The sequence below is a fragment of the Falco cherrug genome, chromosome 6 (genome assembly GCF_023634085.1).
Source record: "Falco cherrug isolate bFalChe1 chromosome 6, bFalChe1.pri, whole genome shotgun sequence".
In the NCBI taxonomy this organism is placed as follows: Eukaryota; Metazoa; Chordata; class Aves; order Falconiformes; family Falconidae; genus Falco; species Falco cherrug.
Window position 1 is genome coordinate 82,778,576 of NC_073702.1, and position 15,866 is coordinate 82,794,441.

At 39.6% G+C, this 15,866-nt stretch overlaps 1 protein-coding gene across 2 annotated transcripts in view; it reads right to left on the reverse strand.

Moving 5' to 3' along the window:
* HEATR1 (HEAT repeat containing 1) overlaps positions 1 to 15,866 on the reverse strand; it is a 38,636-nt gene that overhangs the window by 273 nt on the left and 22,497 nt on the right. For both annotated transcript variants that reach the window (XM_055713827.1, XM_055713828.1), the window contains 19 exons: positions 15,185 to 15,328; positions 14,304 to 14,422; positions 13,914 to 14,035; positions 12,311 to 12,439; positions 10,758 to 10,988; positions 9,919 to 10,045; positions 8,653 to 8,819; positions 7,966 to 8,012; positions 7,018 to 7,141; positions 6,020 to 6,160; positions 5,514 to 5,803; positions 4,607 to 4,757; positions 3,935 to 4,093; positions 3,187 to 3,321; positions 2,825 to 2,929; positions 2,563 to 2,731; positions 1,701 to 1,855; positions 1,165 to 1,323; positions 378 to 486 (listed from right to left, as the gene is read on the reverse strand). In XM_055713827.1, the coding sequence (XP_055569802.1) occupies positions 378 to 486; positions 1,165 to 1,323; positions 1,701 to 1,855; positions 2,563 to 2,731; positions 2,825 to 2,929; positions 3,187 to 3,321; positions 3,935 to 4,093; positions 4,607 to 4,757; positions 5,514 to 5,803; positions 6,020 to 6,160; positions 7,018 to 7,141; positions 7,966 to 8,012; positions 8,653 to 8,819; positions 9,919 to 10,045; positions 10,758 to 10,988; positions 12,311 to 12,439; positions 13,914 to 14,035; positions 14,304 to 14,422; positions 15,185 to 15,328 (2,783 nt within the window). The remainder of the gene's footprint in view (positions 1 to 377; positions 487 to 1,164; positions 1,324 to 1,700; positions 1,856 to 2,562; positions 2,732 to 2,824; positions 2,930 to 3,186; positions 3,322 to 3,934; positions 4,094 to 4,606; positions 4,758 to 5,513; positions 5,804 to 6,019; positions 6,161 to 7,017; positions 7,142 to 7,965; positions 8,013 to 8,652; positions 8,820 to 9,918; positions 10,046 to 10,757; positions 10,989 to 12,310; positions 12,440 to 13,913; positions 14,036 to 14,303; positions 14,423 to 15,184; positions 15,329 to 15,866) is intronic.

Genomic DNA, 15,866 nt, shown 5'->3' on the forward strand with positions numbered 1-15,866 from the left:
TACCTTAGGATGGCTTCATCATTCGTCAAGGTTAGAACTATCTTCAAACACCAGGTATGAAATAATTACTCAAAAATATTTTGGCACTGACTCGTATTATTTCTACTATAACACCAATCTAAAACATGCAGCTGGGGAGATGGGCACAGGCTGCAAGACTGAAGAAACTACCATGATTTAACTGTACTTTAGGATAGTGTTGGATACAATCCATTTCAGTTTGCATCCTGCACAGTTTAAGCTACCGTACACCAATTCATAAGATTTATAGCAATTACAGGAATCATGCTGTCTGAATTTTAGAAATAAGTGGCCCTTATTCTTTCTTGGGCATAGGCCAGTTGTCTGCCTTCACTAATGCTGCTTTAGAACATTACCTTCCATGAGCTCAGCTAAGAACGGAACAGATTCTGGTAGCAGGACCAGGTAGTTCTCCTTCAGTCTTTTTGCGACTTCTACCAAAGCAAGCAGGGCAGCAAATCGGACCTAAAACAAAACAATATAAACGCTACAGTACAGTTCCCTGTTTTCTCCTCCCCATCCCTTCTTTCCGTATCAGTTGGAAACTAGCTTTCCCTGCTGGATTTGTATTTGTATCTCAACACCTGGGTTAAGGTAATGTCAAAGGAAAAACAGGTTGCAAGAAGTAGGTATGTCATTGGAAGTTACTTCATGTAACGGTCTTCAGCTCCCTGTTACAGTAACACCCTGTTCCGCTGTAGCAGAAGGACGTAGCTCAGTACAATGAAAACCCGAGTATTCCCCCTGAATAAATACAACCTCACAAGTAGGAGAGTCTTGACAAAACTCTATATAATAAACAGGTCTGAATGTTGATAAATAAAGAACTTCCAGTTTCCCCTCGGAAGTGTCCCTTTCTTCAACCAGGTTAGCTCTTATTCCAACAGCTACCAAATCTTTACAAAACCCCAGACCATACAGTATGGAAGACATCCACGTGGAATACCGACTGCTTACAGTAAGAGCAGAAGGCCACGTTGTACATACATCCCCCTTACAACTTGGGAGTAGTACAGTATCAATATTTTAATTTAGGTTAGTATTTTAGCAATGACTTGGCTAATCCACTTCTGGTTTTTGGGGTGCTGTTCCCATTTTCTAACACAACAAAGAAAACCAGTTCAAATGCTGACAGCCCCCAACCTTAGCAGACGTGTGCCTCGTTTTCAGCAGGATCTGGTAGTTCAGCGGTTTCCAAAGAGAATCATCTGCCATTGCCACTGAAAACTGAGCTATGCAGGGTATCAGGTGTGCTGTCACTCTTTCCTGGAACTTCTCGTCTCCTCCAAGCGTATTTTCTAGCTGTGGAAGTAAAAAGCTTGTCAAAGAGATGCAGGCTCAGACAAACCCAGCCAAAAGCATTTCTTCCAGCTTCAGCTTTCAGGTACTCAAGAGTTATGTCAAAGAGCATCAGCAGGAGCACGCTGCTCTGCGCAAGTGCAACAACATGTACAGACCTTATGGAAAGGAGTGAAGATGTTTAGAAAGAGGATAAAAAGAATTAGTAATTTAGAGCCTTAGCAAAGCAGTTAATACTGTCTCCAGCCCAAAGACAATGAATTGTTCCCTTTTTGTTCAGGGAGAGGACTGAGGCCTGATAGGTAAAAAAAAAAAAAAATCTTTCGGATGGGGGAAAAAAATAATCACCTATTAATTGTTTTTTGTGTGTTTGTCAATACCTGATCAACCAGAGGCATCATCAAGGTTTCTGCTCTTTCCTTACTCAGGAACTTCTGGGTGTCAAAGAGGAAGAGCTTGTGCAGACAGTCGATGGTGAACTGCAACAGTAGACAGCTCTTTTCTGTGCTGTTCTCAGAGTCAAAGAAAGCTTCATCTACATATCAATCAAGGAGAAGAAAAAAAATCATCAAAAAAATGAGAACAGAAGACACCCCCACATGACAGAAACATTGTTAGTTTGTGAATACAGCTAAAAGATGTACTACAAAGCAATTATGTACTGGTCACTCGGAACAATAAAGTGGATGCAATATGTTATCAGGCTTTTAGCTGATGCCCTAGGCAGGTCTGGCGCTGACATTCACAGTCAGCTGGACATAAAAGAGAACAGCCACAGGCCATAGGGGAAGTGCTTGGCCATACCTGTGGATACAGAGAATTTCTTCAGGTATGACAAAAACGTAATACCTGTTTTGGCCAAGAAAGCAGAGGAGTCTGAATATATCATATGAGAAGCCAATGAATGAAAAATAACCACAAAAGCCAACCCCAAACAGAAACAAGTCACCCTCTTTCCACACAATTTCATTCTCATGGAACTCACTGGGACTGACATTGAAAATTTTCATGTGGTCAAAACTTTGTACTGGCAGCCCAGAGCCCATGGATGAAAAACGTCCTTTGGTTCCATCAGAATAAGAAAGATGCCTTATTTATGAGAGAAAGAAGAAAGAGAGAAATGAGAGCTATGTGCTGTGAAGTAAATCCTGTAAGACGAAACTTTCAGCAATTACCATTAACCTGTTTCAGCAATTAGTTAGCCTGCCAATGCTTCCCTCTATGTAGGAACTGAAAACTTACCAGTTTTAGAAATGTTGACCTGGTTCAGTGTCTCAGCAAATGGCTTCACTAAGTGACCAGCAAACAGGGTGAAGAGACCCTTGAGCTTGTCTGCAATGCAATCTGCTATTCGGTGGAAGGTCAGCAGCCTGTCTGTTAGGGTAGACTCTGTTTTGGACCAATCAAAGAGCTGAAAGTGAAAGGCAGATTAGCGCTTTCCTGTGTCTGTGCACTGGAAAATGCAAGCATGCTAATGCAGATGCTTTATATTCAAACTTCCTACCTTGAAGAAGAGGGGTCTGAAAGAAGCCTCAGAAAGTTTCATAACCATACTTATTAGACAATCAATAATGTAAGCCTCTGTCTTACCAACTTCCTCTAAATCATCCTAGAAAAATTAGAAAACATAATTGCAAGTTTGAAATGTAAGAATTTGAGCTTTCAAAGCACATTTTAACTCTGTTTCAGACTAAATACCCAACCATAATGTTTTCTACTCCAAGAACAATCCCAGAACAGAGCATTTCATATCCAGAATTTTAGAGCACATTATGTAACAGGAACTACTAATACTTTTTTAAAACGACTGATAGAATCAGTGTGTAGAGGTTGAGTTGCTGCTGTTCACCCCCCTAAACAAGCCACCTGAGCATGCTCTGTTCGGAAGTCCAGGGCTTTCATGAAAAATGCCGTCAGCTCAGCCTGATGGGAGATCAGGTGCTCCTTCTCCATAGTGACAATGTGTTCCTTCAAAATGTTCATCAGGGGACGCAGGCAGTTCTGCCAAAACAAATGCAAAGCAATGCAAAGGCAACAGTGATACTGAACAGTAATCCAGAAACGTAACAAGGGAATGGGATTTTTGCACTGCACACATTTACTCATTAAAATACTGTTGATAAATCAACTTTTTCCTGTACTTTCAGGGGACTCAAGTTAATAGGATTCCTGAGAATTCTAGCAGATAGATCAAGGCCTTTATAATTTCTCACGCATTTATCATCTAACATGCTAAGGACATTAAACTGGGGCATTTCTGACAGGTCTAACCGCACTGAATCGCCACTGTGGTACAAAAGAAAACAGAGATAATAAAAAGACTGTGCCAGGTTTGGCTGTGATGGAGTTACATTTTCTCCACAGCTGCTCATGTGGTGCAGTCTTTTAAATCTGTGACCAAACCAATGCTGATAACACGCCGATGTTTTAGCTATTGCTGAGCAGTGCTAAGACTTTTTGTTTCTCACTCTGCTGCCCCAGGGAGTAGGCTGGTGATGGGCAACAGGCTGGGAGGGGACACAGCCGGGATAGTTGAACCAAATTTTACGCTGCTTATTCTTCTTTTTTCTCTTTCTTTTCAATTACAATGGAAAAGAATGAAAAAAATACTTACCTTCCGGGTATTTGCCACTTCACTGTAACACTTTGTAACTGCAGGCAAGAGTATTCGGGGAGCAAGCCTTGTAGCTAGGATGGTTTTCAGTGATGTTATGCGTAAGCTTAACTGGGAAGAAGGACCAAACTTGGCCACAATCTTTTCCAAGTGGACAACCTATCAGGAAATCCAACAAAAGTTTGGCATACTTAAAACAACTCAAGAACTTACAGTCAGTGTCTGTTGCAAGTGTCAGACAGGAATTCTGCTGTTCACACCACGTGGAGCACCTTACATTCAGACACCTGTGTACAGAGCTTCGCTGTCTTTAGAAGACAAACACTGAAAAAATGCACGTCAGTGGCAGGGGCTCAGAATTACCCTGACTAGAACTGGTAGATACATTGGATGAGATCATGGAATTACAGTAAGATCCTTCAGGATTCATCTCCCTTTCCAAAAAGGCAAACTACAACCTATCAGAGGGAGGAGTAGGAGACGCTCTTATACTCTGTATCTTAGTTGTCTGCATAAGAAGGTGAGTAGAGGAGTAATGTTACAACCTTCCACACAGCTGGCACACACTCCTACTTCAGTTTCAGAGAGATAAAAAGCCATCTCTGTAGCTTCTTCTAGGAACTGGCCAGATCCTGTCCCCCTTTACATACGCGTAGGAATCAGACAGCTCACCTGCAGCAAGCAATCCAAAAGATAAGGACTAAGGAAGTGTGGTAATGTTTCTGCAACCTTCAGCAGAGCAGTGACAGCACTCAGCAGGTAAATCTCATTGGAGATTAGCTCCTTCTTGTTTTTCAAAGTCTTCAACAGCGCTGGCATCAGCCTGTGAATAACCAAGCATAAGTAAAGATGAAACCACTGGCCATTTGGAGACTCATCTCCAATTCCATAAATCCATCTGCTAAGCCTGCAGCGACAATTTTCACATGAATTTTTACACATGTATTTGAATTCTGAGCTCTTCTGCTGTATTTCGTTTTTTTTGAAGCTAATGAAGGATATTAGGTTTAGAATCACAGAATCATAGAATGGTTTGGGTCAGAAGGGATCTTTAATGATCATCTAGTCCAACCACCCTGCAATAGGCAGAGATATCTTTCCCTAAACCACATTGCTCAAAGCCCCATCTTTAGTTTAAAGATTCAATGACACTAAGAAACTTACATTTGTAAATGAGAGAAAACAGACTTGAATTCTCCTTGAGTAGGGAGATTAAAATAATTTAACATGCAGGGTTTCCAACTGTACTCGTTCTCATGTTTTTAAATGCGATCTGTTCTACAGTAAAAATACAGAATATGTTCTGACTTTTCTAAAGCCATGAAGACTGCTTCTCTGTTCACATAGCACATTCCGTAAGGAACTCAACTGGTTACAAAACTCTTACAGTTTCCCCATTAGCTGCTTAGTTCTATGGCCAGGAAGCACCTCCAAGCACCACGAATACCTTTATTATTTTCTATACAAAACACACATGGGCAGACTGCCACTGGGCCTTCATCAGCGTTGCTTCAGTCATGCATTTTAGTATAACTACTTCCTGCTGCAGCTGGTTCTGTTAAAGAGAACCCGACAGTACCTGGGAAGCTGAGGTATTGCTTGGGCTTTCAGCGTACAGGTGACCTCAGCTATACAGAGCAAAGCACTTCCCATCACATTCTTTTCCCCCTTCTCTGAAGAAATCAGATCGATGGCAGCTTTCAGAACAGGTATAAACGGCACTGGGTTTTCTGTGCCAAAACCTTTGCAGAGCAGCTTGAGGCTGAACAAAGCAGTCTGCCTGTTGATGGCTTGCTCCTCCTCTTCCTCCTTTCTTCTACACTGCACAATAGCAATGAGCTCAGGAACTAGCTCTAGGAGCTGCAGGATCTAAGAGGACGAGAGAACACACACATCAGGCATAGAATCAGAAGCTCAGAACCTGCAAGCTAAGTATAGGCAGGTAGCCTACGTCTCACTGCTCAAGAGCTGCCTGCCAGACCTGGCACTGACACTTGACATCTTCACATCTAGCAAACCACTTCTACATCAACCTCTCTCTGGGAACTTCTGCTAAAGGAACCAGATTGACCCACTTCGCCTCACCTGGCTCTTCTGCCACTTTGTGCGCTGCTGCACCTTATTGTTCAAAAGGTCCATTGCCTTACGCCTCACAGAGGGGAGCTGATTTGTCATTAGTCCCCTAATTACAGGGATGAAGGTTTCTGTCGGCAATAAAGCATTAACCTACAAGAAAGCACAAAGGAAACAATACCATAAACACTCTTCCATGCACTGTGACGTTGTAGCCTCCAAATAAGACAGGCAAACTCTCTTCAACCTCCCACATGGGTTTCAGGATCAAAGAAGAGAAGACAGCCTAGCCATGCTGTATCTGAGGCAAGCAAAAGAACAAAGCAGGTTCAAGTTACAGGACTAATGTATGTTCACCGGCTGCTAACCAGCTATTATCCACTAGCACCGAGCCTTCCTCAGCAATTCCTTCTGTCTACGCTGGTGAGCTATCCCTCCTTACCCTCAAATACTTCTGGAGGTGCCCTGTGCACATACATCATGAAAACTGGAATATGCTTCACAGGCAAAAAAAAAAAAAAAAAAATCCAAGCTGCGAAAAGACGTATGCTCCACAGCATGCAATGAGACAGCCAGTCCAACTCTACAAATATCCCTCTGATCAGAAAAAAGGTTAGAAAGAAAAGCATAAGGATTTTTTTCTCCATTTAGATTCCATGTGGAAATACACAACGGTTCCATGAGCATTAGTTAAATGATTTTACGAGTTACCAGTGAGAAGTGCTGCCAAAAGCCATTCTTCTCCACCAGACAGTGACACGACTGCTTCCAGCTAGTGGAATACTAACTAGTGGAAATAAGTGTTCCTGATTTCTTTTTCTGGTTGTTCTCTCTAAGCTGTTAGCTGCAGTTACTGAAGTTGTTAGATGAGTTTAAAAATTGATGCACCGGGTACAGAACATCCAATAAAGATGAGTACTAATCCAACAAGAATCCTACAAAGGTTATAATCATACTAATAAGCAAAAGCAGAAATGTCCCACTGCTAAGAGAGGGCTACTGAGACATACTTTATCCAGCATATCATAGGACTTGTTGAGAAGAACCCTCCAAAATTTGGCTGTTGGCTTGTCCACGTTTCCTTCCACTGAAGATGCCACAGTGTTTATATAGCGAAGAACTTCTTCTAATAGCCTAGATGGAAAGGAAGCATCTTTTAGTAAGTAACAAGGACACTGAAGAAGTTATTACTGGAAAGCACAAGATTTCATGAAACAGCAAGAATAAATGAAAATGAAACACTTAATGGAGACACTAGCAGGTCATATCCACATATTAACAAAAAGCAACAAGGACAATCATGTACACATTAAAGAAGTCTACCTAGTACCCCCAAATTAGCATCTACATACAACAGTAGTTCTGAAGATCTTTACTTTAAAACAAGAACAATCTGGGAAGGTACAGACATTTAAAAATGAGCATTTAAGGAACACAGCATTTAAAATAAATCCTACACCCTTTTTCACTTAGAACAAACACGGAAGTTAAACCTCTGCAAAAGAAACACTCCATTTTGCATCACTGGCTGTTACAGCTCAAAGACTACAACTGTGATCTGTAATTTTCTTACACCAATATAGGGGCACCTGTGAAAAACATTTTTTCCCCTATGAATGAAGTGATCTGTTTTGCCAAAAAATTGGAAATCTTTTAGAGACTCCATTATCAATAGCATAATAGTTACAGCCAAGTATGTAAATAAGCACCATCAGAAATACAAAAAGACTGGATATTGGGCAGAACAATCTTTCAGAAATAAAAAACTCCACAGCATGTTAAAAAAACCCAAACCAAACCACAAATAACTTGCATATAATAAATACTGCTTGTTGCCAAGGATAGTATTAAAAGTATCCTTGGGAAAAAAAGTATTCTGATGGGACTACAATTACTAAATATTCCCAGGTTGCAGTAACAGCTAGAAATAGGAGGAGTGGAGCAGATTTAAAACATACCTCTGTTCCAATGTCTGCAGCTCTTCTGTTTCTTCACATTCAACTATCTGATTTAAAAAGAAAGAATGAAAATATTGTGTGAAACTCACATCCCCTCATTAAGTTAATATCCCAGTATACAAATGTGTTCTGAATGAAATGTCCAGTAACATGGTTAATTACGAGTTCCCCACATCTGCACTTCAGCTGTCATTCTAGAAGAAAATCTGAGAATCTTCTTAGGTAATGCAGTCATAGTAGCAAACACATTTCACGCTGGTGGATGATGTTCAGTTAAAAAAATGGGAAGTACTTCCAGCTAGAGCTGCACCCTAAAATTTGTAACATTTACTTTGTCTTCTCAAAGTTAACAGTATGAACCTCACACAAAACTTGGAGTTATACAGACCGCGAGTGAAATCCCAGACTCCATAAAGCCAGTGGGAATCCACTGGGGCAGGAAATTCACTTTGCTACCTATTCATCAATCACACAAAGGAAGTCTATCTGGAAAAGCCTTATTAAAAAATAATTTACATCACCAGGAGGTTTTGAAACTGTGTTAATAAAGGTGTCAGCAAGATAGACTGGACAGTGTATTCTTTCATCCCCTTTGAATATAAAGCCATAATAAAAGCAAATTAAACCTCATCTATTACAGTATGGCACAATTACTTAACATGTTTAAAAGCGATCTGCCGTTATTACCTTTTTCACAAAACTCTGAGAGGATAAAAGTTGTGACATGAAGGAGACTGACAAGAATTTGAAATGCCGAAGTTGTTTGTCTGAGTGAGACTCCACATTAAAGAGCTGTCCATCTTGATTTTTTAGCTGTGTGTTGCATGTTCTTGACTTTTTCGGCCCAGGATCATCTGTTGAAAACATTCACAAAACAAATTTGCAGCCAAGAGAAAAAGTAATTTGAGTTCTGATTACAGAAATGAAGTAAAACTACAGTCAGATGCCTATAAATGATAGCAATTCTGCTGTATTCACAATTATGTCAAAGTTCTAAAAAAAGATGTTCTGAAATACCACAGGAGATAAACTTTTCATTTCAACAGCCTCTCAAGAAGTAGTGACATTTCTCTGCCGTTCCACCTGATCATTTTTACATGAAGAATCTTCTTTTTTCTTGGTGCTAAAGTGGTATACTGGCTACAAACATGAGAAACTTTTGAGGCAGGGCCACATACAGTGTGTCACATATTTGGGAAAACCGCTTTCAGTGTCAATAACTGGTCCTTCCTGGCTGAGAAAATGTATTCAAACATCAAAAAGAGCACAGCATAACTTTAAAGGAAACAACCCTCACCCACCTTCCCCAATGCTCTTTGAAATAACAGACTAGAAAAGCATTAAAACATATTGTTTAATTATTGCTCCACTATATTGTACTAGAAAGAAATAAAACCTTGAAAAAACCCCCCAAACAAAATGACTGGTAGTCCCTATGATCTTGTCTGCTAGGAATAATAACATTTTATTTCAACTAAATGATTTACTGTACCTTCTAAATGAGGACTACTGTTTGACTCTAAGGGCTCAAGTTAATCTATAATTAAAAGGATTAAAAAAAGTAATCATATCTTAGCCATTTTATTACAAAAAAAAGTAATTAGAATAATTCTGTTATCACTTAATCTTCTGTCTAGAGGACTACTAGAATCATAAAATAGTTTGGGTTGGAAAGGACCTTTAAAGGAAGGTCATCTAGTCCAACCCCCTGCAAAGAGCAGGGACATCTTCAACTAGATCAGGTTGCTCAGAGCCCCATCCAGCCTGGCCTTGGATGTTTCCAGGGATGGGGCATCTTCCACTCCTCTGGGCAACCTGCTCCAGTGTTTCATGGTAAAAAATTTCTTCCTTATATCTAGTCTGAATCCACCCTCTTTTAGTTTAAAACCGTTACTCCTTGTCCCCTGTAATAGGAAGGTTTACATGCATTTGCTGGCTCTGTTTGGTGGTTACCTTCTTTGTTCTCTGGTAGCTCTGTCAAGTACTGGATTATTTTCATCATGCTCTGGAACTGAGAACGTACATTAAATTCGCAACAGATAGAAATCCAAAATTCCGTGTCTGCTTCCAGGACAGCATCCTGTTTATGGTTTAGAACAAAAAAATAATTCAAGGATTAAAAAAAAAAATACTACTAACAATGATAAAAAGACTCAAAACCTCCTGAGTTTGTGCAAATGCCACGGTGAGCTGGATACTCCAGGATTAACGTCAAGGATAACAGCAGCAAGCTGTTGGAGGGAACATTGTTCCAGAGGGTGTAGCAAGCAATTAAATTGCTACAGCAATGGGGAATTTATAACATTTTTGGGGGAAAACTAAAAGAATTATTAAAGGGATATTGATGAAAAGATCCAGTCTCATCAATATTCCTTTAATAATTCTTTTAGGTTTCCCCATAAATTATGCTTTTACCTAATCTGAGGGCCTGCCAACACAAAAATATAATAGTGTTTTTACAGTGGTCTGTACAGGAAGACCAGTAGCATGTTTCACAAACATAAAAAGAAAAAAATCCCAACTTTAAAAATACTGAAGCACTTCATAATTAGATTAACAGCTCTCCAGGTCAAGGATTGCTGTACCATATGATCTGATTTATTATTCAGGCTCCAGGACAAAACAATATTGTATCTGCAACACAAATCATCGTCAACATCACCATCAGGTTCTGCTATAGCACAAGCTCAGAGTTAGTTACTTTAGCATAACCTAGGGGCTTGTCTTGCACCGTGAACTGAAAGGGGGAGATCAGCTTCTTGAGAAAAAGTTGACCCCAGTAATCTTCTAACCTTGTCTGTGCTTGACGTTGCAGTCACGGTTTTGGTCACATACTGCTCAAACAGCAGCACCAGGAGAACCCAGAGGAACTTGTCTCCTCCCACTGTAGTGATCAGCTGGGCCAGGATCGGCAGGCGTCGGTGCTCCGGCACATGGGGCAAGGCATCCACAAACACACGGATGATCTTTACCACCACCTCTCCCACACTTCCAGAGGGCTCTGTCAAATCACTGTCTTCAGCCTATGTACAAGCAGGTACAACAGTTCAAGCAGTTAGTGCAGACACGTGCAAGTTCTTTCTTGTAAATTCAGAAAATGAGAGAAAGCACAGTGTGCCTGACAACAGCATTACTAAAAGCATAATCTTGAGCTGCAGGTAAACAGGTTTCAATCACACAGTTCTTTTTTAGTGTTTAAGGAAAATGTTTCAAATAAAACCAAAAACCAAACAGAAAAAAAAAAAGGGAAAAATGAAAAAAAAAAAAAAGAAAAAAAGAAAAAAGTTACTTGGCATCAGCTAAAACAAAAACAAGCAGGACATTTTCAAGGGAAAGCAATGCCACACGCTTCTGAAAACTTTGCCTGCAAGCCTAGTAAGTTAGGCTCTTGGATTCAAAGGCGTACTAAAAATAATAGAAGTAGGCTACATGATCTCAAGTAAGTAACATTAGGTTCTCCCCACACGTAACAATTGTGTGTGCCATAAATAATTTGTCGCAGAAACTTGTGATGGCTGCTATGAAGGGTTTTAAATAGAAAATAAATAAACAACAACAACAAAGAAAAAGAGACACAGCAACTTGCTTTCTCTAGCAGAGATCTGCAAGGGGATGCAAAATGTGTATGCATATTAAAAAAACCCCAGGAAATCCCCAGCCTGCTGTTAGAAGATGACATTTTCTTCCCAGTTCATTTTCACATACAAAATTTATATGGCATTTTTCATGTTTAACCCTATGAATGACTCTAGAATTAACATTTATTAGGTGCAAATAAAACCTGACCGAAGAAAAAATGTCCCCTTTGAAAAACATTGATGTGTTTCTGATTTATAATCATTTATCTAAGGTGTTCACACAAAAAGAAGAAAACCCACACAAACACCAGCTGGAAGAATAAAAGCATTTGTCAAATATTTTACCTTTCCACTTGCTTTAGACCATGTCTACTATTGATATGACCATGACGTATTATTATAGGATTAATCACCTTCTCGTTACTTCCAGTGGTTCCTCTCTGCTGAACTTGCCTGCCATCTTTATGATGAAACACCTGAACTATGTTTCAGGTCCTCTTTAGGTACAGTTGTGACACTGTTTTGGGTAAACCATTTATAAAGTGCAGGAGCTCGTAAGATTAAAAGCAGTAGTCTGATACCCTTAAGAGGTGGTCAGAGGAGGTCCGTCTGTTAACGTAGTTATTATATATAATCTAGTATAGATCTAAAAACAATCCTAGAATAGGCTACAGTTTATTCTACCACTGATACTCTAAACCATCTCCTCAATTAGTAATCTTATTGTTCACTTTTTTCTACTCCTTTCATTAAGTGGACAAATTTACCTGTATAAGAGCAGGAATAACCATCTGAACTGTCTTATTAATTACTTGGAATGTGTAAGAATCATCCAGACGCAAGACATTTGCTCCCATGAATGTAAAAATGGGCATAATGTTATGGAGAACTTTATCCTGGAAAAAAAGACAGATGAGATTAGTTGATTTTTTGAACTGTGCTGCTCTGCGTATAATACCTTAAGGCATTTCTCCTTCCCATAAATGCCAGTAGATTCCTATAGAAGAAAATGGCAATCATTAGAATCTTCCAGAATTTCCACTAAACTAATTTTAAATGTATAGTGTCCCTTAAAGCTATTTACATGCGACTGTTAAAGAGTTCTAAATATTATTTAGAAATCAAGATACACTTCTAAGCAAATAATTAAAGAGTGGAAATTGCGAGTTTAGTCTGATCCAACACCTACCGATCTTCCACTCAGTGCCATGGTAGTTATGACAAGCAAAAGCAGCTGTGGGGAGACTTGCAGAAGCACAAATGTAAGTGTGGCACAGGTTCCAGTGATTTTAGTATCTTGCCCACCCACTCTTTTTACACCTGTAAAACATCCGTGATATCTACAACCATACAATGAAAACCAGCCATGCTCATTTTAATTTTTGGCTTTTTTTTTAGGCTAGACTGTAATCACAGTAATTGATTTTAAGAGAGCTGGATTAGAGGTGTCACCTAACTCGAGAGTTAAGTTTCCGAGATATTGCCAGAACTTAGAGCAAGAAGTTATGGGCACATTTTTCATTCGGTTTTAGTGAACTGAAGGAGTGTTTTAGATTTAAAAGTGAGATGCATACAAGATAGCTCCTTGTATTCTGACCTTGAAAATCTTCTAAGAGCCAATACTACTGTAGAATAAAAGCTTGGTTCTATAGCAGGCGATGGCAGTAAGATGGCAACAAAGAACCACCACCCCAACAATAAAAAAGCCAAATCCTCCACACACTTGTCAAAAACATTAGTTTTACGTTTTGGGGAAAACGGTATCTTTCCAAATGTGTGGAGAAAGTAGTGAGGTAAAGATAAAGATGCAAAATGAGTTTGATAGGTCTGGACACATTTTGCTGCTTTTATAGTTTCAAAGCAAAAGAATCTTACTTAGAAGAGTGAGTGTTCAAATTTCAACCCATAAAAGAAAAGGCCTGTTTTTCGGTCAATTAAAATCAGGTCAACCTAGTTTTACCACCAACTACAACTACATTTCTCAGCGTTGTATTCTCACAAGTACTTATCTTGTACATGTGCTGTTGGGCTAGACTCTTCCTATAAAAAAGCAGGGGAAAGAAGAAACAATGCACAAGAACTTTGACCACAGCCGGAAGGTGAAGCAGGGCTGCTGTCAGAAAGCTTCTTCCATTTCTGATGTGCTTCACTGAAATTCATAAATGACAAGTGGCCAAAGCATCAAGACAGAGGTTTGTTTTAAATTTAAATGGAATAGAAAGCCCTAAAAGGACAGGGAGCCTGTAAATTTTGCCTCTTGCTCCTGTCAGAAAGTTCCTCCCAATAGAACAGCTCTATACATGTTCCTCACTCTACCCAATATTTGGAACCTGAAGAGAAGAGCCAACATAAATTTCAGGTAGTACTTACGGGAAACATGCCAGCAACAGCACCAAGGAGCAGCAGTGCATGGTGGTGTGTCTGGGGCATTTTAGAAACTCTGATGCACTGAACGATCACTTCCACGTTGAATTTTTCTTTGTCAAGGGTATCTGCAAGTAAAAAATATTCACTCATTAACACTTTCATGGTTAACCTTGTAGGAATAAACGGTACACTCAAACACTGGTTTCAATTTGCAATCCACACCTAAGGGACCTACAAAAAACTATTAAGAAGGCAAACTTATATACCCTATAGAAGAATCTCTCTCTCCTCAACAATACTACATAAACTGAGAGAAGGAAAAAGTTAAGAGGCCATTATTTTAACGCTGTACTGGTGAGACAAGTACCAAGAAATGAGCCTGGCAACTTTTACCTGCTGGGATCTTGCTACCATCTGAAGACAATTTCTGACAGATGTTCAGCAGGCAGCTGAGGATTAGCTGCTTTGTATATTCCATATTTTCTTCTTCTGATTCCATAGGCTCCAGACATCTATACATTCAGGAAAAAAATCAGAAATTGAAACAGCAGACAAAAAATAAGTGATCAAACCACATATTAAGATAGAAATAAGAAACTGCAATCTTTATTCTACAGAAGCTCTAAGCTGAGGCATCTAAAAAGTGTTTGCCAAAACATGTCTCTTCTTTGTTGCTTTCAAATACATCAGCTGGTCTCATAAAAGACATTTATCAACCCACTGTCGAGAGTATAAGATGATTTCCTGAAATATGATTGCCAGTCTATGTGAAGGCAAGTTATAAGGAAAAAAGATAAATACCCAATCTACGTGTAAACTTTCCTAAGTGCCTGGAGACAGGGCTGGCAGGAAAAGCCATAGTTTTCTTAAGTTGTACTGGATGAAGGCTGATCCACAATGTTTTGGGAGGAATTTTAAATCTTAAAAGTATTATAATAATAGCTCTGCAGAAGACAAAAGTCCTGTCAATTGTGCCAGTTTTAGCACAGGTGTCATCCTTCTCAGCAATCCCAAGCCGTCCACTTGAGAAACCTAAGAAGCTATGCATCAGGTAAAAATCTTAAGCCCATCACATTGTTTAAAGGGTAAAAAGGTCACAACAACTTCACATTCCCCTCATCTGGTTTACCTAAAAGAAATTCAAATAAAAAAGGCAAGCTAAGCTACAAACACGGCAACAAAGCAGAGAGAAAGTAGCCCATAGTTTAACATTTGACAGTGTCTGCTGCAGAAGAGGATGCTGAAGGACTCGTGTGTTATGGAGGCACGATTACCGGCTTAGCAGGTTAAAAAGCGCAGGTACCAATGCCTGCGGACGTCTAAGTTTCTTCTTATGCTGCAGTAACTCCAGAATAAGCATAACCCTCTGCCAGCTGAAGTGGCTTGTTTCCGGTGCCAATTCTGCATCTTGAGGCTTTCTAAAATGATAAGGTAAACAATCAGGATATACATTTGCAAAGAAAATAGTACAGTGTTTCAGACTGCAAAAACAATCACATTTTCTTTCACACCGTGATATCCTTTACCGCTTCTCCTGGGAGAGGTGGCAATGAGAGGTGGCTTTTGGTTGAAGTTTAAACAACCAACAGAAAATCCAGACCAAACTTGAAAAAATAAACAAGTATAGCACGCCTTCTGAGTATACAAAAATTCTACACAATGAAGCAGACTTCTGTGGAAAAAAAGGAATATCTATTACCAAGTCACTGTCCAAAGGCTGATTTGCTTGCCTCTTCAGAACTACTAGGTGCCTAACCACTGACCGTGCAGGCAATGGGGGTGTGTGCAAGCATGTGTTTATAAACTCTGACAGTTTACAGATGGATCAGTCTAACGGGTTATGATTGTTAAAAACCGTCAAGTGAAGGAAAATAAGAACAGGTACTGTAGGTCAAACCAAGAAAACCAACTCAGTATCCTGTTTCAACAATGGCTGACAGCTGATGCTTAAAGGAG